The sequence below is a fragment of the Pelecanus crispus genome, chromosome 16, assembly GCF_030463565.1.
Source record: "Pelecanus crispus isolate bPelCri1 chromosome 16, bPelCri1.pri, whole genome shotgun sequence".
Lineage (NCBI taxonomy): Eukaryota > Metazoa > Chordata > Aves > Pelecaniformes > Pelecanidae > Pelecanus > Pelecanus crispus.
In genome coordinates, this window is record NC_134658.1 from 1658996 (window position 1) to 1684432 (window position 25437).

General features: G+C 43.0%; 1 protein-coding gene across 9 annotated transcripts in view; it reads left to right on the forward strand.

Annotated features, from left to right (window-relative positions):
* The window catches only part of EYA3 (EYA transcriptional coactivator and phosphatase 3), a 59932-nt gene that overhangs the window by 32184 nt on the left and 2311 nt on the right, over positions 1 to 25437 (forward strand). For 5 of the 9 annotated variants that reach the window (XM_075722103.1, XM_075722102.1, XM_075722105.1 and 2 more), the window contains 10 exons: positions 1972 to 2038; positions 2810 to 2952; positions 8385 to 8522; positions 13061 to 13143; positions 14603 to 14789; positions 18276 to 18415; positions 20276 to 20359; positions 20963 to 21052; positions 23034 to 23092; positions 23996 to 24156. In XM_075722103.1, the coding sequence (XP_075578218.1) occupies positions 1972 to 2038; positions 2810 to 2952; positions 8385 to 8522; positions 13061 to 13143; positions 14603 to 14789; positions 18276 to 18415; positions 20276 to 20359; positions 20963 to 21052; positions 23034 to 23092; positions 23996 to 24156 (1152 nt within the window). The remainder of the gene's footprint in view (positions 1 to 1971; positions 2039 to 2809; positions 2953 to 8384; positions 8523 to 13060; positions 13144 to 14602; positions 14790 to 18275; positions 18416 to 20275; positions 20360 to 20962; positions 21053 to 23033; positions 23093 to 23995; positions 24157 to 25437) is intronic. The other 4 variants (XM_075722104.1, XM_075722107.1, XM_075722109.1 and 1 more) reach the window with 4 other exon arrangements.

The following is a 25437-nucleotide window of genomic DNA, read 5'->3' on the forward strand; positions in this document are numbered from 1 at the left end:
TGCTGTGATGTTGCAGTTGCAGGAGTTACCAGAAGTTGTAGCCTGCAAAATCTCCTGCCTAACTGGTTAAGTCATTTACAAATTCCAGAAGTTGCATGCAGTGATATTATGAGGTTTTTTCCTTGCTATTTTAAAAATAGGAATTCTAGAAATACCATTACTACATTACTATTCAGATGAATATTAACATTCTTTTTTTTAAAAAAAAAAAGACATTTTTGCATGGGGGGTGTGAGAATATCTGACAAGCGTTCAATGAAAGCCTTTAGGTCCAAAGGTTGCCAGTTTGCATTTCCTGTTGTATCCTTGTGCTACATGAGCTTCACACCATGAGTGAAGGCAAACGCTGAGGACCAGAGGGAGGCGATTCATGGAGCATTCAGAAGGTTGAGCGTGTGGCTGATGGTTTGTATTTCTCAGCCGCTTGTGCTCAGATTACATTAAAAGGAGGTTATTTAGGTAGCAGAATGCAAATGTTACAGTTAGGGTTGCCTTTGCAAACTAACTTGCTCCCCTTAGTGGATGTAAGTGATAAAAGAGTTAACTACATGACGATTCAAGAGCAATAATGTTGTAGGATTTTTCCAGATAGGGAAGGCCGAACTTGTTGGAGCACATCACTGTCATCTGGAGCAAATCCCAAGGCCAAGTATGCTGCCATCCGTGACCATGTTTCTTTTTGAGGGCTGTTAGTTGAGTCTCACTCCGGAAGGGAGAGGGAAAGTGCAGTCTGTTGTCGTGTTAGTGCTGGAGGATCCAGCCCCTGGACCCATGCAAGAGATGCACTTTTAGCCTGGATCCCCTCCTAGGCAGGGCTGGAACCCGGGTGCTTTGCCTGCTTTAAACTGGCTTCAGATGAATGAGCTGGATCCACGGCAGCACAGTTGTGTTTGCTAAGAATTTGGGTATGGTGCTTGTAGGTCTGAACTGGTAAACCCATGTACACTGCAGATTTGCAGTCACAGAAGTCATCTAGCTTGGAGATCACTGCAGCATACCGCACTACGGGGTGGCATGTGCCAGAGGGGCTGTACAGTGCCAAATTCTGTGCCGGGGTCCTGCGCATCCTTGCTTTCCTAGTTTGATGGACAGCTGAGTATTTATCAGGTCAGCTCATCTGAATCCAGGGGTTTTTTCATGGCTCTTGGCTTACGACATACCAGCTCAAGCCCCTTTCTCTACCCCAACCCAGAATGCTGTAATTAAGAACCGTCACATGTGGGGTATACTAGAGCCATAGGCTGTGCTAAGTGAGAAGATTTTGAACATTCCCTCCTTGGATTTGCAGCCTGAGTGACTGTTTCTTACCGGTTTTAGAGTGCAATTGCTGTGGATTTATTCGAGCAGAAAAATGGAAACATCCCATTAAATGTAACTGCCACATTTCTTTGGAGGTCATCTGAATTAGGACTCTGAGCCTTGTGCACTGCAGCTGTCCCTGTTGTCACTTGATGTGTGGGATTAAGTTTGTTAAGCTGGGAGACGCTCCTTTTTAAAGGAAGGACAGATTGCTGGAGCCATGCTCTGGGTAGAGCATGTAGAAGAGGGAAGGGGAAGAGGAAAACCTGGCAAAACAAGCATCTGCTTTGGTCTCTGTTCCAGGACACACAAAAGAAATTTTAAGCTTGATGCAGACCCTTTGGCACGTGAAGGGTTTTGGGCAGGGCTGAAATCAAAGTTTTATCATGAGAATTGCAAAAGATGACGTACCAACTGGTAAAGAGAGAGAGCATTGTTGCAAAGGGAGAAATAGTATTGACTGAATCATCTACCTGCTGTGAACTCCCAAGAAAAACATTTTTGTGCTGTATTAACAGTGCATGTTTTGAGAATTTGCTTTGAAACAGATATTCAAGGCACTAGAAAACCTTTGTAAATACTATGTCGTGGTTAAAATGTACTGTGCATGCTGATATTTATTTGTTGGGTTTTGAAATTGCCTGTGTAATTATACAACTATTTTTTTTCCAGTTATGACATGCACTGATTATATCCCAAGGTCATCAAATGATTATACCTCACAAATGTATTCTGCAAAGTAAGTCGAACAATTCCTACTAAATTCTGTCACTCTCCTTTCTGAAGTTATCTTTTTGCATCTTTATGCATTTCTGTAATGCTGTAATCACACTTTCATGTCTTCCGGCAAGTCATTGCTGCAGACACTGAAGCTGCTAGAAGTCACCCTTTGGCTTCAGTGGTTGTTGTCTTATGATCACAAGGATCTTCAAGTAATTGACAACACAATAGTCTTGTTGAATAATGCCCATAGTATTTGAGGAATAAACAAACTGGACATAAGTGAATATAGGATCTTCTGGTCACTTACCTCATTTGGGGATCTTAATAGTTCTTCCCATTGCAGCATAGTAGGCCTTAATCCCCCAGGCTTGCTTTTGTGTAGTCTCTGTGTGTTCCAGTAGTTTTGACGTGTACTACTGTATCGTATTAGCTTTAGGATTTGGTGTTGTGAGGAATGGTAAGTGAAACTAATTGCTCATGCCTGTTGGAATGGGGAGTTTGTTCTTCCCCTCTCACCCTGCCATCCCAGTCCTGGAATAAGCACTGGTGCTCTGGCGTCATGGAGGAGAGAGTTTCCCCTGGCGTCACTGCAAGAAGCAGGCAGCATATATAAAACCGAGGGCCCGTCGTATTGGGAAACACAAGCGGGTATTGCGCTAACAGCACGTGTCAGTGTGTATTGCTTCTTCTTCCTAAAGCAGTTTTTTTGTGTGTCTTCTGGTTTGGAGGCTGAAAGATGCATAATGTAAATAGTTCTTTTTTACTTTTGTTCTTTCTTTTTAATAAGACCATATGCACATATCCTTTCTGTACCTGTATCGGAAACAATGAGCCCTTACCCTGGTCAGACTCAGTACCAAGCACTGCAGCAGTCTCAGCCCTACACCATCTACCCCCAGACCACCCAAACCTATGGACTACCTCCTTTCGGTAAGAAGTAACTTTTCAAAGACTTCTCAGTGCCTGCAATTACTGTCTTATGTCTCATTAAAAGCCAATGTTAAGCTAAACCAGGTGTGCTGGAGAGAAGAATTTGTAGGAGAGCACACGCCTAACTTCAATTGTAGATTGGTATCTACAGTACTGATGGGACTCCATGTTATAAAATATTATTTCTTACAAAGCTGTTTTCCTGGCCATTAATTTGGATGTCTCCCCATGAAGCTTGCCATATGGTTCTTAGTTTGGGATCATAATTTTCTCCAGTTGTGATATAGCTGTGTTTGTGCAGTTTCCTTGGCAGTGAAATCATACAAGACCCCATACTACAGCATCTCTGCTGAAGGTGTTTCTCCTTTCCTTTTTGCTGGCCAGGATTAAGACATTTTTGTTATTTCATCTTTCACCAAATGTAGATTTCACGCTAAAATGTCTCCAAGTTTACTAGGCAAATAAGTTAGCTTAAGTTGCTCTAATACTTGAGCCCTCATTCCAGTTTTTGCAAATGATTGAAGGATAAGAGTGCTGTCGTAACTGAGCAGCTAAAGCTTGATGACAGGGTTTAAGTTTAAGTTAAGCTCACCATTTCCTTTCTTTATAGTGCATGGAGGGAGAGACGCACCTCGGGGGGGGGGGGTGAGCTGTTTTAGAAGATAATGGCCATCTTTGTGATCTATACAAGGAGTTGAGGATGCGTAGTGCAGACAGGAGCATCGAACTCTGGGTGGGTTAGCTCGTGAAAGGAGCTGCCTGGTCTTTCATTGTACTCTGTATATTAAAGTGTGGAAAAAACCCACAGGATTGGCTATCCCCCTGAATGTGTGAAATTTTATGACCGATTATTAAAAATTAACATTTTAACTTCTCTTTTCATTTTTGATCTTGCCCTGCTTGGTTTCATAGGTAAATATTCTATATTGTTGCCAGCTCTCAAAAGTGCATGGTGGCGGAGGCTGTTTTGCCCCTTAGCACCTAGCTCTAATGAGAGGGGAGAGCATCACCCTTCCACGCAGGTAACCTGGGGAGCACCACGTGAGCTGGCAGTGAGCTCCGCAGCTGTGAGAGCGCCATGAAGTGTCTGTCTCGGGGGCTTGTGGTCGTGCTGCATAACTAAATGAACGGAGCCTCCTGCAGATTTATCTGTAGTGCTAAAATCTTAGTCTCCTGAAGTGTAAAAGGGTTAGTTTTTCCTTAGATGAAGAACTACGTGTCTTTGAATAAAACCAGCAACATTTATGGCTTTTGTTAGCTGCTGACAGAGCAAGGACTTCTGTATAAATTACAAAACAATTGATCTGTCATGGTATTTTTGAAAGATGGTGTAGAAAAGATGATACAACTAGGCGCAGTTGTATTAGACATGTTACATTACTAATTCTGTTTAATATGGCACAAATTGTTATCTTTATGAGAAAGGTCAACCTGTAAAACGAATCTACAGATCTTTTTTTTTCATACGTATACACCTGGGATTCAGGAAAAGGAGTTTTCCTGTGGTTGAGGGATCCTTAGGAAGAAAATGATGGTTTTGTAGTAACTAGGACACAAGGGTTTGATCAAACAGTGTCTCCCAAATCTCATTTGCCCTGTATTAACGCTGAGATACATTGTTCTGACTGATCACTTGAGTGCCATAAAGTGGGAGCTTTGCAGGGTGTGTTGGGCTGTTTTGTTAGCAGCTCAAGGCTCTTCAGGAGAATAGGGTCATTTGGGTGGCTGTTGGTATTTGCTGCTTCTGCATTTCTAGCTCAGCCCCTGCCAGTAAGGTTCAAGTACGACTGACATTTCAGAGATTTTTAAAAACAACCAACCCTCCCCACCACCTGGCATGATGGTGGTCTCAGGATTTCTAGTGGGCGAGGACCTAGTCAGCCGGGACCTAGACTCTGTGCTATGTGTCCTGGGGAGCCAAAGGTCTCTGCCTGTTGTGTTTCCTGAGCTCCCTTTATTCCTCCAGGAGAGCTTTTCCCTGGAAGGCTGAACCAGTGTGGAGAAGTCTGATGCTGTGTCCATACCCAAGCCTTCAGCTGCCAGTGCAGCTATCTTTCTAAACACTCTGCTCCTTGTCTTTTTGCCCGGTTGTAGTGTTGGGTGTTGTCACGATGGTCTGTTACCTACATGCCCAGCCCTGTGCTGTGGTTGCTGGAACGTCCTTCGCTTCCCTGGGTGCCTGCACGTTGGTTTCAGTGCCTCGTTGCACTGTTTTTTGCTAGATCTGAACAGTGGCTGGTGGTTTCCTTTAATTCATTTATTTGGCATTTATTGATAACTTGTTGTGAACAGTGCATTGAGGCTGCTTTGTATGTTCTTAGGTATTTTACTGTGTCGTGTTTTGTTTTTTTAAAGGCAAGTATGTGTAAATATGTGGAATGCTCCCTTGAAGTGTTAGGGCAAGGTGTTCAAGAAGGTGTTTAGGACTTATCTCTAAATTTTTGGGCAGGAGGGAGGATGTAGGGTTTTTTGTTAGTGTTTTGTGTGTGTGTTGATGTTTTCTTGGTGGCAGTGGTGGTGGCTGTATGGGGGGGCGGTGTCTGGGGTTTTTTGTTTGGTTTGTTTGTTTTTGTTTTTTTTTTTTAATCCAAAGGTCTGGAATTTGGGGGTACTTAGCTGCTTCAGTGTTACACTCTGAACGTAACTGTAGAAATTCTCCTGAAGACCTAGGCAAGAGATCAGCATTTTCTGTTGACTTCATAGGAACTTTTGTCTGTTAAACATCTTCTGAAATATGAATCTTCTGAAATGTCTTGGTATGGATTTTGAGGGCTATTATTAAATACCTGAATTTTCAGTCTGAATTTAAGTGTTAGGAAGATGTTGAAAGTCATATTTCCAGTAATGGAAATCATACTGGAGTGGTACCTGCTCAATCATACTGACCTTGCATGGTGTGATGGACAGTTGGAGGGTAGAGGACTGAACATGCACAGTGCAGAGGAAATTCTACAAATTGTTTCTGCTCAGAAAATCTCCATTGAGCAGGTGAGGACTTGGCCAGCTTGGTCAGATGTTTTACCAGCGTCAAAGGGCCTGTTCCAGAGGTTTGCATGACTTTCTACTGTGTATTTGTTTCTATATAAAAAAGAAGGCATTATGGATTATGTACCTGGAACAAAGCAGATGTATTTTACGTATGAAATTCAAGCAAGCTGACAAACACAAGCATAGTGTTGACATCACTCAGGTCAGGTTGCTGCTTTTAGAGAAAAGATGATCTATGCTCTTGCCAGTTTGTCACCTCTCCCTGTGCTGTAATACTTTTTTGGTGGTGTTTAGAGCATTGTTCTGCATGGGACAGACATACTTGTGGTCTGGAGAGATTTTATTAAAGAAGCATTAAAGTAAGAGCAGCGACATACAAGCTGCATATATGTGGCTGTAAGTTGGTGTTAGAAACACTGTGGATGCGATGGTTTACATTAACTCAAGAAAAATCTACAAGTAATGGACTATCCTGTGTGGGGTCTTTCCACGATCATAGATGTGTCCTATGACATTCTGCTGCCCCAGCTGCGGTGCTGCTGTTGGACGTAGAGAGGTGTCATTCCCACTCGCCCGGGTTCTTCTCTGTCATCCTCAAGGCTGTGCTAGCTTATAAATGCTGCCTTGCACAGCAAGAGGGAAGGACCTGTGCCACCAGACCAAGAGTGTGCCTTGCTGTATCAAAAGTAGAACGTGTCTATACTGGGAGATGGCAGAGAGACAGCCATGGAAAGCAGGAGCTGAAAAATGCCTTTAACACACAACCTGAGTCAGCTCCTGCACTTGCATCCAGCCAACCCTGTGAACACCTCTGACGTGTGTCTGACCTGCTGTTACACTACTCGTGAAAATTATCCTACAGCATTCAGAGTTGGTTTGTGTTTCATTGTCACAGTTATTAGGCACTTCTGTGTGTCCTGTGACTGTCTCATTATGCTGTCTGCTTCTTGTCCATCCATCTTGCACTGTAAGGAACTGTTGGTTGCTGTCCCCTCTCAAAACTACTCACCTACTTAAAGATTGTGGCACTCCCTTTCCAGACTAAACAAATATAGCTACTCCCACTCTCCTTAGAGGATCTGTTTCCCATACCTTTTATTCCAGAGTTTCTGCAATATATCTACAATCTCTCTTAAAGAGTCTTTCCCTTTTGTTTGCTAATTACCATGGTTCTCAAGGTTTGAAACAGTAATGAAGACGCAACTTGAGAGTTGAAGAATCAAAACCCTGGTGTGGCTGTACAGATAGGTGAATGACTTAATTTGACTCACAGGTGACAATTTGAGATCAGGTATGTAAATAAATCAAAGAGCTGTTGCAGAATTTAATTCTGACAAAGCTGCAGCATGGAGCGAGCTCTTGGAGTTGCGGCTCTTGTCCAGCTCTAGAGTCTCCCGTGTCTTCTGGGTAAGAGGCTGGGAGCTCGTAGCCCATGGCTCGTCCTGCTAGAGTGGGTGAAAGTCTGCAGGTGGCTTTCGCAGCCTTGGTACTGGTTTTTGGGGGTTTAAGAAGGAGGGTGGTCTTTCTGCCGCACTGAACTTTGTGTCTAGTTCCAAATGTCCTTTGTCCCTCTGCTTTGCACACTCCTGCTTGTTTTTAAGTAGATCCTCTCAACCGATTCCTGCTTTCTAACCAGGGCCAGGGAGAAATGCCTTTGACTTTGGCTGTAGGTCTGGAATCACTTAAAAGCCTGAAGAGCCCTGAAGAACCAGGCCTGAGCTGAGTTGCTTCAGTTGGATGCTGTTTTCACCACGGTCAGCGCCGTAGATAGACCTTAACGTGGCACCTGATCTGAAACCACACTGCTTATGTGTGCCCTGTACAGATGAATTACAGTGACTTTGCTGTCTCTGTGCTTTGCCCATTGTTGTTACAAATGCTGTCCAGAATGGCAGGAAATCTAGAAGAAACATTTAGATTCCCCCCCCCGCCTTTTTTTTTTTTTTTTTTTTTTTTTTTTTGAGCTCTATATTTGCTGTTGTCAGGCTATGAAAATTACTGACTTGTGGCTTGTTTTAAAATATTCAACCCAAAGCCCAGTGAAGTAGTGGAAGTGTTGACCTTGACCTTAATATATACCAAACTTCAGCCTTGCTGTGGTGATTGGCAGTGCTGTGCAACTCGGGCCAAACATCAGAGGGATTAGCAGTTCCTTTATACCAACATGGCAGTGAATCTTACTGTGACACTAACAGATTTTTAGTTGAAAGCTCTGGAATTTGGTCTGGTTGGTGCTTTTAATTTTCTCTTTTTCAGCAAGTTTTGTCAGCAGCTCTAATCCATGCACAGCCTGACAGTCAGCATTTACTATGCAAAAATTAAACATTTTCCATGTGTGATTTGTTACTTGCTTTTGTGACAAGCAAAAATCTTAATCTGAGGTAGCAGCATGCTGTTTGGTCCCAGCATATTTGTTTGTAACTGGTCCAATTTATCTGATTCAGGTGCACTGTGGCCAGGTATGAAACCTGAAAGTGGTTTAATTCAGACTCCATCTACAAGTCAGCACAGTGTTCTTACCTGCACTACAGGGTTAACCACAAGCCAGCCCAGCCCAGCACATTATTCTTATTCCATTGAAGGTAACTTGGCATGGTTTTTATCTGCATCTCTCTCCACCTAATTGAGTCCAGATACCACAAATAAGAGAAGCTTGCACGTTTGTTCTTGGTTTGTGCATGCTTCTTTATGCTTTGTCTCTTTTCTCTTTGTGCGTGTGTATGTGCTTGGTTTTGTATTTGCTACATACCTCTGTATGCACCAGGCTGGCTTGTTGGTGCCATGCTGATGGACTTAACAGGGTGAAGAGCAAATGGGAAGGGGAAAGAAGACTAAATGTTGTATTCTTGCATGCCTTTACTGGGAATGCTCTTGAAGCTTAAGCTCTTCGTTGGTGGTCTTTAGCTTGATGTCAGGAAATGCGCTGACATTGGATTTTTTTTTTTTTTTAAATTTTTTTTAAATTACTTCTGGAGGTAGATGGCTCTTACATTACATGCACACACAGACACACCCCTGAGCTTGGTAGATCTGCTAGAAAGTGAATTTCTCAGTATAGAACTAGCCTACAAATATTCCAGCTGCTGGAAGTGCCACATCTAAGAAGCCAGGTGCTGAATTTCACCAGCTTCCAAAGCAATTTTTAGGAGTAAATGTGCCAGTTAGCTGAATACTGGAATATTGTTGTTTATGGCAAATATGTGCAAATTGATACTTTTTTGCTAGGCAGGATTTTTTCCATTTATGTTTGGGGGATGAATTGTGAAAATTAGTGTCTCTCTGTAGTTCTTAAAAAGCATTTCAGGAATTCTTAATCTATTTCTTGTGTGATATTTTCATAGAATAATTCAGGGACTTCAGGAGATCTTTAGTTCAGCCTCCTGCTCAAAGAAGAGTTGACACTGAACTCAGAACTAGGTTGCTCAGGGCTTTATCTAGTTGGGTCTCAAAAACCTGTGAGGGTGGAGATTTTGCCAATTCCAGTGCCTGACTATCATCACGGTGAAACTTTTTTCCTTTTGCCAACTCAGAGCATCCCCTCTTTCACATTGTGACCGTTTCTCTCCTTCTGCTGTGCACCTGCAAAAAGAGCCTGGCTCTGTCTTCTTGATAACCTCCGTGCAGGCACCAGCAGGCTGCTGCCAGGTGCCCCAAAGCCATCTCTTCTCCAGGCTGGATGGTCCCATGCCCCCCAGCTGCCCCTCGCAGGGCACAGCCTCCAGCGCCCTGACTGTTTTGGTGGCTCTTTGCCAGACCCGCTGAATTTTATCAGTGTGTTTCTTGTGCTTGAGGGCCCCAAACTGAATGCCATATCCAGATGTGGTCTAATGAGTGCCACGTAATAACTCTTAAAATTGGCAGTAAGTGGGTTTCAGCATATCTTTCACTGATGGGAAGGCCATGTGGTATGTCATGGTACTTTCTCAGCTTGCGTCATTGTGACAGTAAATGGCCCCGCATAATGTTTATCCTTAATTTACTTTTCCTGTTCATAACATGAGCGATACAACACTGGGAATACTACCTTCATTCAAACATAACTCTTCTCCAGGTACTCCCACTGGCAGAATGAATTATAAAGTTTCATGGCACCAGCTTTCATTGCCAAGGGTCAGAAATGGTTCTGTATAACGTGACCCCTGGCAGGTTTGCCAGTGACGTACCATGGCGAGCACGTGAATCCCTGCGGATCAGTGAGGTGGCTGTAAGGCCTCGCTCCGCAGAAGGATTTTAAAACATTTGATCTGCACTGCTGTGAGAATGTGTGATTTGAGGAGAGTTTCCCTTCAGTCTGCTTGTTGAAAGTGTGAAAAAGTCACCTGAATTGTGTAAATGCTATCACTTTTCTGAAACAACTTTTTGCAGACTGGCAGGAAACTCCTCCTTTTTTGGATTTGCTGTGTTTCTGTTTCGTCAAATTAGCAGGCAACCCGCTGAGGGGTCAGCTCAGTACTTGGGCTGGTGCAAGGGAGGTGGTGGAGCCGGAGCTGGAAGGATGGACAAACTTGCTTTGTTAGTAATCTCTTGAAAATCTATCTTTTCTCTCCAATCAAAATAGTAGGGTGATACGCAGTTGTACAATGCTGCTCTCCCACTGGAGGTGTATTTCAGTGCGTGGATATGGTTTAGTCTGCAGACGCTGGACTGAAGTGATGTGATATTTGAACCCTGGTAAATGGTCAGATGTGCTTAGTGACTGAGAATTTTCCTTTTGGCCTCACCTGAGCTATGGCCATGGTGGTACGTTGCAGAGGCACTTGGAAGCACTGGGAGCGACGTGGGAGGAATGGCTGCTTCTTGCCTTGCCTCTTCCTTCCCTGTGAGAGCAAAGCAGCCAAGTGAAACGTAAAATGCATTAATTGCAATTTCCCTTCCCAGCACATGAAGTCAGGGAGAAAGAGGGGAGAAGAGAAAAAGAGTCACGGCAGCTTCAAGGCAATACTTGTGGTCTTTTAAACCTGAGACCATGAAGTTGTCCCTTTTGGCCCATCTGTGCCAAACATTTTTGCATATTTTTTGCCCATTCACAGGTAAAAGGAACTGACCCACAGTGCAGAAAGAATTGGTTAATCTGTGTAGTGGGAGCTGTTTGTAAAGATCTGTTGTGTAACACTGTATAGATAAAAGGTAATTGAACAATTAAAAAAATAAGTGTTGGAGGAGACCGGAGTTAAGATAAACAATGAAGTTCATATGAGGGAATCTGTGTTTTTACCAGAATCCCAGCACTTGGAATCTTTTTTCTATGATTTCTTAACTTCTGTTATCTATCTCAGTGGAGAAGCAGCCTCTTCAGAGCGCTACAGATGAGAATTGCTTTCTCTTTGCTCTCCGTGATAATCTTGAGGCAGTAGAATGATCTGTCTTCTAGATAGTTCATCTCCTCCGGCTTCATGGCAGGTTTGTTCTGCGTTAGCAAGGATCTTTTCTGGAGAGCTGCTCTTCACAGTGCCCTAGGAAATGACATTTTCTTAAGGTAATGACAGCCTTGATCATTTCCATAACATTCTATGTGTAGTTGGAAGGAGTTTTATTTGGAAACTAGCCCCTGTTCTGTAGCAGTTGCTTATCAGGAGTATCTGTGACGGGTACCTTACTCTCACAGCTGTGCTTCTAGTAGCTGCATAGCTACTGTAGGTACTTGAGTATCTTCATTACCATTATTGCTGTTCAGTGCAGCCTTTTCTCCTTTTTCTAAATGTTCTCCCCCCAAAATTCTCTCCCATCTGTTTTTGAACACTGCTGCTCCTATCTGTGAGGGGATTCCCAGGGGCTAATTACTTACCTTCGTTTCTGCTTCCGCAGAGATGCCACCCTTCACATGTCTCACCTCTTGTAAATACTGTGTATTTCTGCACCTCTTTTAAGATATATGTCTTTTGTTTTTCATCTTTTTTGAGGCATATTTTGGATCCATTCCTCTTTCCAGGAGCTGTTCACCAGGTAGTATCTGTGCTTGCCATAACACAACGTACGTTGATTAAGAGTTCGTGGTTGGGTCTGTTTCCTTGGGGTAGAAAGACTGAAGTCTTCAGAAGCTTGAGTTCTTCAGTCTTGGGGTGAATTCTGCATGGGTTTTATTTGCAGAAAGTGAGGGCTTTTCTCAGAGTGATGGTAAAGTAGGTGATACTGTGGATTTCTGCAAGTCTTTTCATAAGCATCTAAAAGTGATTTTTGGTTTTATTTGTGTGCAGAGAAAGAAGGCTTAGCAAAAGAAAATATTTCTTGGTGGCACCTGGTTTAGTACATCCTGATTTTGTTCATGCTGATTTCATTATTTGTTTTCAATAATCCTCAAGGGTCCCAAAACCCCATGTGGAGTAATGTTTAATGGAGTGGCCCTGTTGCTGTAAAAACCACAAAATCTGCTAAATGACTTGGTGTTCCCAGAAGGTGCTCTAGCAGTCTCTTCTGTGTTTTGGAAAAACAGAGTGCAGTGACATAAAGGCTATTAAACATCTTAAAATTCATACTAACAACTACATGTCTGTAATAATTTGTCCTACAAGCTATTGACAAATTATTTCAGAAAGTCTCATCCAAAAAACAGTTGTAGTCTCACAGAGATATGGGGAGATATTTTCGCTTTCTCCAGTAGGAAGCAACCTTTTTATACTATTTGAAATATTTTTACTATTTCCTTAATTTTTTTGATCTAATTAGACTAAATATGCTAAGTCCAATGCAGAGGGATTTTTTTTTTTTCAGAACTGATTTAAACATATTCATGTCCATTTTATTTATTTATTCTGATTAATTTTCAGCTGCTAATAATTGAACATCAGAATGTGATTGTTGTCTTCTCAAAACTTTTCGTAAAGATGTGAAACCATTTTAATTATACTCCAATTGCTTAGCAGGCATGGAGGGAAAAGGTTTCTGAAACATTTGAAAGTACTGTTTTTAAAGATGTGCTGGCTCTCCTTCCCTGTAATCCCAGTTGAAATGTAACTGGTTTCAAAATACCCCCCAACTCTTTTTTGGCTGTTACAAGCAGAGTGCTGCTGGAAGCACAAATGCTTGCACATAAGCCTAGTAAGTACTTATTTCACAACTTGGTTTGTTCTTGCCTCTTGTGCTTTTCTAGAAGCACTTAATGCAGTAATTCTTAATTTTACAGCATCAACTACCAATGCCAGTCCAGTCTCTACATCCTCAACTGTTGTCAATATTTCCACGTCAGCAGTAGCCAGCATCTCACAGGTAAAACTTCTTCCTTGTTATATTTATGTGCAGCATCTCCTTTACCTTTGTTTAACACGTTACTCAAAACTGACAAAGGAAGGCCAAATATTTTCGTCACTTCAAATGGAGTACAATGGGTACTGGAGTTACAGGGCTCAGTATGTAACTCAAAGTCAGTAAAATTACTCTTGCTGCCTCGTTGACCATGATGCTTTTCCCTTTGGCCTTTGCAGCAAACTCACTTCATCTGTTCAAAGCTGTTTCCTTGTCTGCAGATTGTGTGGTGAATCTTGAACAGGGTACTGAGATCTCTGCAAGAGAGACAGCGGAGAAGAAACAATAGAACTATTTTGAGAACAAAACCTACAGGGAGGATTATGGGTGGATATTTTTTGAATGCCTTTGTTCTCCCTCAGCAAGAAAAGGAAAATAGATTATACACAAACAAAACAAAGAAAAAAACCCAGTAAAGTAGGAGATGCATTCTGATGGTGCTAGCATGAAACAAAGTCAAAAAGCCCCACAGCTAGCACAAAGCCCTTCCCCCAGCTATGACCTGCTGTGGGTAATACGTAACGCTGTCAGCGGTTAACTGCCGTTCCGAATATTTAGATACACAAAGGAAATGTTACAACTTTGCAGAAGGAGAATATAGGAAGTGTGGAAAATGCAATGGATGCACAAAAATCCTTGCATGCTTATGCTGTTGCTTTTTAAGGTTCTTTCATTACCATAAACTTGCTTGGAGCTGTAAGGGGAAAAAAAGATTTTCTTTCAGTAGTGCAGACCAAGGCACCTGGTTCACAAATCCAGGTTACTCTCAGAGGGAATTGAGAGTGCACAGTGTGCCTGAAGAGTGCGACGTGACATTTGGAGCGGCTGCTTTCTTTACTATCAGTAGCAGAAATTAAAATCCTCAAGCACAGCTTCAGGTGCTCAGTGATCTCCTCCTAAATGACTAAATGGTCTTCAAAAATGAATACCTTTCAACACAGTACGCAAAATGATTGCTTGCTGAAGTCAGGACAGGAGTAAAGGCAGTTTATCCTGTAGCTGTTGTGGCCAGGATTGCACCCTCAGCCAGTGCCAAGACCACTTTCTGTCTCTGTCGGTACAGCTGGTATCAGAAAGTAAAATGCAAGACAAAACCACAAATTCCAGAACACAGATGGTGTGGACTGATGCCGTGGCATCCACTCAGTACTCCCGTTACTGTCACATCATTCATAATGAATGCATTTTTGAAGAAACTGGAGGCAGAGGAGTGGCCCTGTGATTGCTGGCCTCCTGTCTGCAGAACCTGCCTGTGCGGGGGCCGTTGGAAAGTCAGATCTCTCAACCCTTTTTTTGGATTTCTTACATATGCAAAAAGAAACAGCATAAAGTCAGACTGTGCTCTTGCTGGGATTTCTCTTTGACAGGCATATAGAATCCTTTCTGAAAGAAGTGTCCTATCATAACTGATGCTTTCCTCTAGCAGGAGTACCCTACGTACACGATCCTTGGCCAAAGTCAGTACCAGACGTGTTACCCGAGTTCTGGCTTTGGAGTCGTAACACCAGCAGACAGCAACACGGAGAGTACTGCATTAGCAACAACTACGTATCCAACCGAAAAACCAAACGCCATGGTGCCTACGCGGACGGTGCAGAGACATTCCTCTGGTAATGGCTGGATCTTTAACAGGGTGGCTGCAAAATACCTGTGATAAACAGTACAGTGGGCAGACATGGGGAAAACTTTTTTCCAAAAGGTAATTGCAGCACCTTTACGTGCTGGCCTGGACAGGACATTTGCCTTCCATTGTCAGACTGGTCTCACTGGTGTGCAGAGTGTTATGGTGGGCCAGCCAAACTTAGGTATTGGAAGTATTATACTGCTGCAATTCAGGAGACACCTGCCGCATGCTCTGAATGCTGTAGGGAGAGGGAATTCCAGGGGTGACTTGAAGAGTTGCCAACAGCAGCTCCCTGGGGACTGTTGATTCTGTCATGTGTCAAGGCTGGGTGTTCACTTGGGCTACAGGGCAGTTGATAATATCCAGTCTCAGTAGCTCATGCTAGCGCTTTCCCTTCCACAGCCAGGTATTTAGATTACCTGACAGCCATGACACAGCTGCCAATGCCAGTTACGGGAGTCCTCCAGGGCTGCTCATGCATTTTCAAGAGCTGTAGTTCAGCCATTGCCTCTTGATGAGTTGGTCTCTGATGTGCCCAGGAGTACATCTTTTCCTTTCTTCTGCTTCATCATGTAAACCATTTTTGAAATGACAGCTGTTCTGCTGTGCTTTGTATGTGAGCAGATCTGCATCTCCATAGCATTAAGTTATCTGGCACTTTTCAGGGGGAGATGATTTTAGCTGGTAAGAGAAGAGATGTAGAAAGTGGATTGAAAAGGTTTAATTGACTATTCTAGAGAAGTCATATCTTTCGCTGGCCTTTTCCACTAATGCTGTGTCATGTACCAACTGCAGTGGTGTTGACTAAAATTTCCTCACCAAAACCACAGTTTTCTACACTTAACAAGGACAAGAACAAAGACTGAGTGCTTTTTCCAGTGTCTTACTCAAGGAGTTGGGAGATTCTTTCTGTGCTGTCAAACAGTTTTAAATTGAAACCTGCTGCCTGTTGCAGATTGGTGGGCTGGAAAAAAAAATACAGATTTCGTTCATTTTTTTTGGTGCCCTGGGTGTGGCCAGGATGGAGTTAACTTTCTTCAGTTAACCAGCTCTGCTGGTGCTGTATTTTGGATTCGTGGCTAAAGCAGTGTTGATACCACACCAGCGCTTTGGCTACTGCTGAACAGTGCTCGTACAGCATGAAGGCTTTGTCCCCTCCACACCGCCCCCAGCAAGCAGGCTTGGGCTGGACAAGAACCTGGAAGGTGATACAGCTGGGACAGCTGATCTGAGCCAACTAAAGGGATATCCCATACCATATAACGTAATGTTCAGCAATAAAAACTGACGTAGAGGAAGAAGGGGTGGGGTGGGGTTTAGCTTCCAAGGTGGCTCTTGCTTGGGAATTGTCTGGGCATCAGCCTGCTTGTGGGAGGTGGTGAGTGATTGCCTTTGCAGCACTTTGCCTTCTTCATCTTCCCCAAGCCCATTAGTAGTACCTGAGCTCTGCCAAGTCCTCAGACTCATTCAGGCAACCTGAAAGCAGGGATGGGTGGCTGCCAGTGAGCAAAGCATACAAATCAAGTCGTGAACTCTGTAGTTCCAGACCTCTCTCACCTTTACCTTATGGGATGCTACAAGACAGGGGATGACAGACACCACACTGTGATGTTGTACATCAAGAAGCATGGTGCTTCAAGCACCTTCCCTCTTTCAGGAGGTAGTTGCCCTCTAGTTGGGGTGAGCAACAGCAGATTTACCCGTGAGAGTTTGTTCTTATTTGATGTTGACCTGTTTTGTTGACCTGAAATTGACCTGTTATTTCAAGGCACTGGCCAGGGAACGGCCAGTTGTTAATGTTTTCAGTGCTATTTTCTTAGCTCAGGAATTGTCCAGGTTGACTGTTTTGCATTAATTTTCATAGGAATTGCAATGTCTCATCTTCAAGACCCAGACTGAATTCAAGCACTTTCAAGTTCCCTGTGCCTTCTGCCTTCCCACTGCAGTTCTGGTCCTATTTCTGAACTAGTTAGGCAGATGTCTGGGATGTTAACTGCTCTGCCTGAACTGTTAATAAAGGATTCAGAGAGTATGTCCCATCATGGTCATAATATTCTGAACATCAAAGCATTGGAATTTTTAAAAAAAATTTTTTTTTTATGGTTGTTCATTACTCTTTCCCTGGGAAGGGTGTTCTTACCAGTAGCAGAATAGGCTCCATAATGTATCCCCATCGGTCATGGCCGTGGTGCTTGGCCAAGTCTGTGTCTCCAGGGCTGAGATCATCCCTGTTATTCTTCACTAATTCTTGGATAGGTGTCCTGGTTTTGGCTGAGATAGAATTAATTTTCTTCCTAGTAGCAGGCATAGTGCTGTGTTTTGGATTTAGTAGGAGAAGAACGTTGATAACACGCTGATGTTTTTAGTTGTTGCTGAGTACTGCTTATGCCAGTCAAGGACTTTTCAGCTTCCCATGCCCTGCCAGGGCCACAAGAAACTGGGAGGGGGCACAGCCAGAATAGTTGATCCAAACTGCCCAAAGGGCTATTCCATACCATATGACGTCATGCTCAGTATATAAACGGGGGGGGGGGGCAGGTTTGGCCGGGGAGCAGCGATCGTTGCTCGGGAACTGTCTGGGTATCGGTCGGCGGGTGGTGAGCAATTGCATTGTGCATCACTTGCTTCGTGTATCATTATTATTATTATCATTATTATACTGTTACTATTATCATTACTATTTTACTTTATTTCAATTCTTAAACTGTTCTTATCTCAACCCAGGAGTGTTTCTCACTCTTACTCCTCCGATTCTCTCCCCCATCCCATCGGGGCAGGGGCAGTGAGCGAGCGGCTGCGTGGTGCTGAGCTGCTGGCTGGGGCTAAAGCACGACAATAGGCCAGTGGAGTGGTAGTCTAAGCATCTGTGTTTCAGTTAGCACACTGTGGATTTGTGTGTGATTAACACACTCCAGATAACTCTGCGCACTGACTATTGTTTAACTGTTAGTCAAAGGCTTACAGTGGTACAGGAGCGAGTAGTGTATGTGGAGGTGGAAACAGCATGCTTTGTATAGTGTTGCTTGACACAAAAGGCATTTGACTAGTCCAGGAAATCTGGGAGGGAGAGGCATTGTTAAATACTTTCCTTCGTACACTCATTCCAGACTGAGGGTTTCTGGTTCTCTCTCAAGAAGTATTAAAAGAAACAGTTGAGTAATAAAGCAGTTCCAGGGTAGTGAGACATCTGAGGGGTTACAGGCCTTGGATGGAAGGTGCTCTGTCTTTGGCTTTGTAGCTGCAGTAGCTCAGTCTTGGTGGACTGAATTGAGGAGACAGAGCTGTTTTGAAATGATGCGACAAAGAAATCATGTTTTATGCTCTAATAAGAGTTCAACTACTATTGCATCAATTAAGCAAGGTAACATCTTACCTTTTGCAAAGGAGGCTTGTGGCCAAATGCTATAAGCTTTATGTTAGTGTTTGTTTTGAGACATGAGAGGGTGAGAGCTCTGTGATTTTTTTCTTCTAGGAGATGCATCCACAAGTCCTTCATTATCAAGAGCAACAGCAAGTAAAGAGTTAGATGAGCAGGCAAGAAAAAACATCCCTGGGAAGAACAGGGGGAAGAGGAAAGCAGATACCTCCTCCTCACAGGACAGTGAACTGGAGGTAAGTAGTAATCTTGTTTTCTACAGGTAGCACTGCAGAATAGTGTGGTGGTAAAAGTCCTCTCTTTCATCCTATCTCCATGGAAATGGAAGGGGATCATTAGAATCAAAGAATAGTTTGGGTTGGAAGGAACCTTTAATGGTCATCCAGCCCAACTCCCCTGCCGTGAACAGGGACGTCTTTAACCAGATCAGGTTGCTCAGAGCCCCATCCAGCCTGACCTTGAATGTTTCCAGGGATGGGGCATCTACCACCTCTCTGGGCAACCTGTGCTGGTGTTTTACCACCCTCATAGTAAAAAAAATTCTTCCTTATATCTAGTCTGAATCTACCCTCTTTTAGTTTAAAGCCATTAACCCTTGTCCTATCGCAACAGGCCCTATTAAAGAGTCTGTCCCCATCTTTCTTATAAGGCCCCTCTAAGTATCAAAAGGCCACACTAAGGTCTCCCCGGAGCCTTCTCTTCTCCAGGCTGAACAACCCCCACTCCCTCAGCCTTTCCTCATGGGAGAGGTGTTCCAGCCCTCGGATCATTTTTGTGGCCCTCCTCTGGACCCACTCTGACAGGTCAATGTCTTTCCTGCACTGAGACATAATTCGGGAAATTCCCATGACCCATGTTGTCTGAGAACTGGCCCAAACGAGTTCTTCAGTGGTCCTTGACAAGCATCATGTAAACACGTCTTGAAATAATAGTGGTGTCAATGGAGGAGACATCTGGATGTGTCTAGTAAAGCCTCCTGCTCAGAGCAGGGCTGTCCCCAGCACTGGAACCATAGCTTTGTCTAGCGAAGTCTTGAGAACCTCCAAGGTTGGAGATGCTGTAGCTGTCTAGTGATCTGTCCCAGGACTGCCACATCCACCTGGGGAAGGAGGTTTTCTGTCTCCACTGGAGTCTCCCAAGCTGCATATTTTCCCTTCTTTTTCCATGGCAATTTTCCACCTGCCACTACTGAGAAGAATTTGTCTCCATCATCTTTGCAGTTCCCTTTCAATTAGCTGTGGTCTGCTATTAGATCACCCTTAGTCTCCTTTTCACCAAGATAAACCATCACAGCTCCTTCAGCCTCTCCTCTAGGCTGCTGACCATCTCGACAGCCTTTTGCTGGCTGCTCTCTAGTTTCTTCAAGTACCTCTGGAACTGGGGATGCAATCTGGAGTGACTTTCCCAGTGCCAAGTAGGGTGAGACAGCACCTTCTTTCTATCAGCCAGGCACACTTAGTATTCTCCAGCATGCAGCTCATCTTATCCACAGGGAGAGAGTGCTGCTGGCTCATGCGCCTGGTGTCCACTGTGTCCTCTAGCTCCTTCCAGCCTAGACCAGTATGAGGGGTTATTCTACCCCACATACAGAATCTGCAATTAGTGAACTTCTAGTTCCCATTGGCCCAGTTCTCAAGTTTATCAAAGTCCTTCTATACTGAAACTCTGCTGTTCCTCATGGCAGACAATCCCCCTTATTTATCATAACAAAAGTGTCTGATAAACGCCAAGGTCATTTACCTGGTGCTCTCCAGATCTCAGGCAGTAAACTTCTACCCTAGCAGGGCTCTAAAGTTCATTAGCACTCTTAAGTTTTTGCTTTTGTAACTATAAAAGCAAGAGAAGCTTTTGAAATCATTTGACCAAGAGAGTCTTAACTCTGAGCGTATAGTTGCACTGTAGCGGTGTATAAACTCTACCCCACTAAACTGAAAGTTTAATTAATAATGTGTTCAGCCTGTAAGATGAATACTGTTGTTCATAACTGTTAAAAGCATACTGCAGCTAGCCACAAAATTAACCCTAAAACTTACACCTTTATTGTAGCTCAGTACTTGGAATACCTCAGCTCTAACCTGCTTTTATTCTCTATGCAGCGAGTGTTTCTCTGGGACCTGGATGAGACCATCATAATCTTCCATTCACTTCTCACAGGATCTTATGCTCAAAAATATGGCAAGGTAATATTGTCTTTTCTGTGGAAGAAAAATTATATCTGTCATGCAGAAGTAAATGTTAATCTTTGGAAAAGGAATAGAAAATGATATTTTGTTTGTATAAGGTGATACTTTTAACTTGTTGGCAGTTTGGGGCGGGTAAAGAACACTAAATTTGGCTTTATACAGAGCTAGGATATGGACATCACAAACACTTCCTTTCTAACAATACAAGTCTTAAAACATCAAACTGTTTTTATCATCATTGGGAATTATTGAGGCCATAGCACATTGTGAAAAGAAGTATTTTTTCTCCTTCAAAATATATTGAAGATTTTTGAACGTTTTGTTTGTGTTGCTTCTGAAAATGCATCAGTCCCTGCTATGCAGTACTGAAGTGTTTTGTTAAATTTTGGGTCTCTGTATTACCAGAATGTGGATTTTATTTTTTTAATTGAGTTGTTTAAAGTACTAGGGAAACTGTAGTTCACACCATTGAATGCAGCTGGGATTACATCAGGCTTGATATACAGTGGAAACTGTGCAATGTAACTAATGGAAGATTTATCACAATTTACTTTGCATGTAACCACAGTGAATTTACATTTTCTCTTTTTGTTTTGCCAGGATCCAACTCTAGTGATTGGCTCAGGTCTGTCCATGGAGGAGATGATTTTTGAAGTAGCTGATACTCACTTGTTTTTCAATGACTTGGAGGTACATGGCAAATATTTTTGAAAGGCAAAATTCCACATCACCCAGTTAGAATTACACTGTGCTGTTTGTGAGGGCTATTGTGCTTCAGAGCCACTTAATGCTGAAACATAACAGTCTGACAAAACTGAACTGGTTCTAAGCACTCTTTTATCTGAGACAGGCATTCTGCAGACTTCTAGTGTCATGAGCTCTCGTAGCTCTCGTACGGATTTCTACTTGAACCTGTATAAATAAAAAGAGTGATGTCTGCTTTGTCTTATATTTTCATTCTGGACTGGTAAGCACTTCGCTTTCACTGATCATCCTGTTTTGAAATGGAGACCAGAGATCTGGGGAAGAAGGTGACCTTGAGAATGTCAGTTCTCCAGGGGCTTTGACTAAGCCAAGGACAGAATACAACTTGTGCATCTCAGCAAGTGTCTCAGTAGGTTACATTGGCTGTGTAACAACTATGAAGGACACGCTTCCATAGACAAGCATGCTGTACTCATGGAGGTCCCACAGCACCCTCCATTTTTCTTTCCTGCAAGCTGTCTCTGCTGCTCTCCCATTCCCATCCAGCCTCAAGGACTTCTGATCAGCTCCCATCCTCTTTCATGTGCAGTATTCTTTGCCAAATTAAATACATCTCACTGTTCCACACCACTTCCACAGAAGTTGAATATAAATCTTTGCTTTAATCATGGCAATGTCCTATGCTGTGCTATGATATATTATCAGATAGTAATGGACACAGTAATGTGCTCTATACAGGAAGGTGTGAAGTTATGCAAGAATCTGGAATGGTTGGAAATAGCAAATTTCCTGACTCATGTCTTCTTTGATATGAGTCCATGAATATGGACTCATGAACCTAATTTGCAGAATTTACAGGACTAGTTTAAAGCTTAGGAAGGCTAAATATGAATAGTGAACAACTAATTCAAAAAACGTGTTCAAAAATTCAAAAATTGTGTTCAAAAAACGGGTAGATGTGGCACTTTGGGACATGGTTTAGTCTAGTCTACCGTTAATTGGTTTAGAGTGGACTTGGTAATGTTAGGTTAATGGTTGGACTGGATGATCTTAAAGGTCTTTTCCAACCTAAACGATTGTATGATTCTATGATTATTGTAGGTGCATCACTGATGCACATTGTGGGAAAACAAGGTGGGTTTTTTGATGCAAATAGAAACTTAAATGAAGTTTCCATTTGTGGCTGTGACTACTTGCAACTGTGAACTTTGCAAAGGTAGTAATGACAGTTACTTCCCTGCCCCAGGAAAAGAAACAGCAAACCAAAAAACCACCAAATACAGTCTCTTGTGCTGGAAAGGTAGTCACTGATACACTATGTGATCCACACCACCACTTACTGCTATAGGTGTTGGTTGCAGCAGTGGGAAATTCTTGAAATTGGGAAAATTCACTTGTCCTAGGGTGTTTACAATTTCTCTCTGGGTTAAACCAGCTATGCTAAGCACCAGAGACTTGGCAGTGCCATCACACTGATCTTTCACTCCAGGGTTTGTGCTGTGATGCTCCAGTAACGGAATTGACCGTTGTGTTGATGAAATGGAATATCAGTACTTGACCAGATAATGTGGTTTTGGGGTATTTTTGTTTGGTTTGGTTTGATTTTGTGAAATGGCAAAAGAGTTTCAAATGACAATTGAGCTTTGAGTCCAACCTCTTCAGTGAGTATCAAAGTTCCTTTTTTGCAGACAATTCGAAATGTCATAGAAACATGCCTTTTTCAGACTTTTCTGGTACTTCAAGTCCCTGTCTTGGCAAGGACCAAAGTGCTGAGAAGTAAAACCTAGTACTGGAATACAAACCTAATGGAAGCTGTGTATAGGTTTGTGGAGGCAGTATTACATGGCTTGTTGCTGTTGGGAAATGTGAAGGGTTTGTTTTATATCACACTTTCTTTAATCTGCAAATTTCAGTATACTTCTGGATTACAACAGTGTGACTTTATTTTTATTTTTTTCTTAAACAGGAGTGTGACCAGGTACACATAGAAGATGTGGCATCTGATGACAATGGCCAAGATTTAAGGTGGTGTACTGATGAATGCATGAAATGTATAGCTGATGTAATCTGTTTTTTGTGGGCACTTCAAACCCAAAAGGGCATAAGGGATGGAGGTCAGCTTTGTGCAGGGGATGAAACTTGGCAAATGGTGTTTGTTTGCTGGGTGGTATTTCTTTGAAGACCTACAAAACATTGAGACTTTTGGAATTACAATGTGAATTATATTGTCCACTGTTGAATTTGCCTGTGTGCTCAATGACATGTCTTGAATGGAGAACCAACGCTCCAAAATTCATGATCTTGACCTTTGAAAGTCTCCCTGTAGTTTGCATCCCTCTGTAAGCTGATTGTATACAGTATCAGGTGGGGTGAGGGTAAGGTTTCTCTTGCATTAATGAGCTGAACTGCCTCATGGAAAGGTCTGGGAAGTGCCTGTCAGGCAGAAAGAAATACGGGGAAAGTGGTGAAGCAGGACCTGTTTCCTGCAGTCATGAGCTGGTAAAGCAGCTCATCTGCTTGTGGAGCAGCAGCTGTAATGTAAAGACACAGATGTTATGTTTGGAAGATACTATGCTGAGGTTTAATCACTGCAGGATGAGAAAGGGTTTAGTTGGAAGGATGCTCTGTATCGCGGAGGAGTGAGCAGTCAAAGAGCAAAGGCAGGTTTTGTAGTGGAAGGTGTGAAAGAAGAGTTGAATCAGTATGCTGCGGCACAGCAGTTCAGAACCGGCAGCAAGTGTAGTTGGGTATCGGAATACGTTGCCAATAGAAGTTGGTGTCTGCTGTTGGGGTGCAGCGGTGGTTGTGCAGAGTTTCTCTCCGAGATGCTTTTCTAGCTGCCGTCAGAGCTGGTCTGCAACCCCACCAGAAAAGCTGCAGTGATTCTGCTGCTGTGGCACATGTAACAGATCTGCTTTTCTGAAATAGCAACTACAATTTCTCCACGGATGGCTTCAGTGGCTCAGGAAGTAATGCAAATCACGGCTCATCAGTTGGCGTCCAGGGTGGAGTGGACTGGATGAGAAAATTGGCCTTCCGCTACCGCAGGGTACGAGAGATCTACGACAAATACAAAACTAACGTTGGAGGTGAGTGTTCACTTGCACCAATATCTGAGCACTAAACAGTTTGTGGTGCCAGACTCTTATCCTTCCTCAGAACTTTTGCTTTCCTGAATGTTCGGACATGAGAAGTAACCATTCTCCTAGTACTAAATGGGATCCAATCTCCATGGAATCTAAGAGGGTACATCTTCCAAAACTGAACGGCATGCCAGTGCCGTCTGTGAGTTGTCATGTAGATAGGGATGGTCAGTCAATCCTGTATCTGAGAGAAAATGTCCCTTTGCTAATTTTGTAGGAGAGGCTGCCTGTCACTCTGCTTAGAACAGGCCTAAATGACTTACATACCATGCTGCTTAGGAGGTCTTTTCATTCGTGTCTTCACAAAATCTGCCTTTTATCATGCCATTGTCAAGAAATACAGCATTCACCCTTTTGGCTGTTGTGCTCATAGTCTGACATGACATCTCTACTGTCTGTTCACAAAGTCACTTAAAATCTTCTAGTTTTGCTTCCCTTCCAGTGCCAAAATAGTAATAATGATGCAAACCACAGATATCATATGTAGATAAATTTTCTGTTTAGTCTGAATCTTGGCATTGATGTTTCTGGGAAAGGGGTGCTGCTTGAGCAGCTCACCTAGCAGGATGACTCAGCCTGGTGGGTTGTGGGTTTGGGTACTCTTTGCCTACGCAAAAAAAAAAAACTTGATAGAATGTTTTCTTGGACGTATTTTCTAAAAACCAGGTGTTCAAAACTATGACTTTCAGCCTTAAAAATATCAATGTAAGTCTGCGTTTCAGTATGCTGCAATTATGTTATTTCTGGTAGGGATCAGACCATTATTCCATATTTTGCATGTGGGAAACCTGGATGCAAAGTTTTTCAGGACCTGTCTAAAGCCACATAGTAAAACAGTTGGCAGTGCAGCCCACACTGTGTCCCTCTGTGGCCTCACTGTCAGAGGACTGGTGTACTTCAGGGCTGGAGTGAAGCGGGGGATTCACACCTCATGGCTGGAAATTGGGTGGAGAGAGGTTCAGACTCAAGGTGCTGCTTTCTTCTTGTATTTACTGATGGGAGCAGGTTTGAGTGTATGGGCTCCATTTCTGTCTGCTTTTAATTCAAAACTGGATGCTTTGAGAAAATGATATCTAAAAGGGATAAAAAATACAGGGATTTAAAAAAAAAAGGGATTAAAAAAGATATCTAAGAGGGATTAAAGTGGAAGGCGTCCTTGGGAAGTAAGAAGTCAGAAAGGGTGACTGCAGGAGTTCCTTCCCCTGCTGTCTGTGGCCTCAGACAACA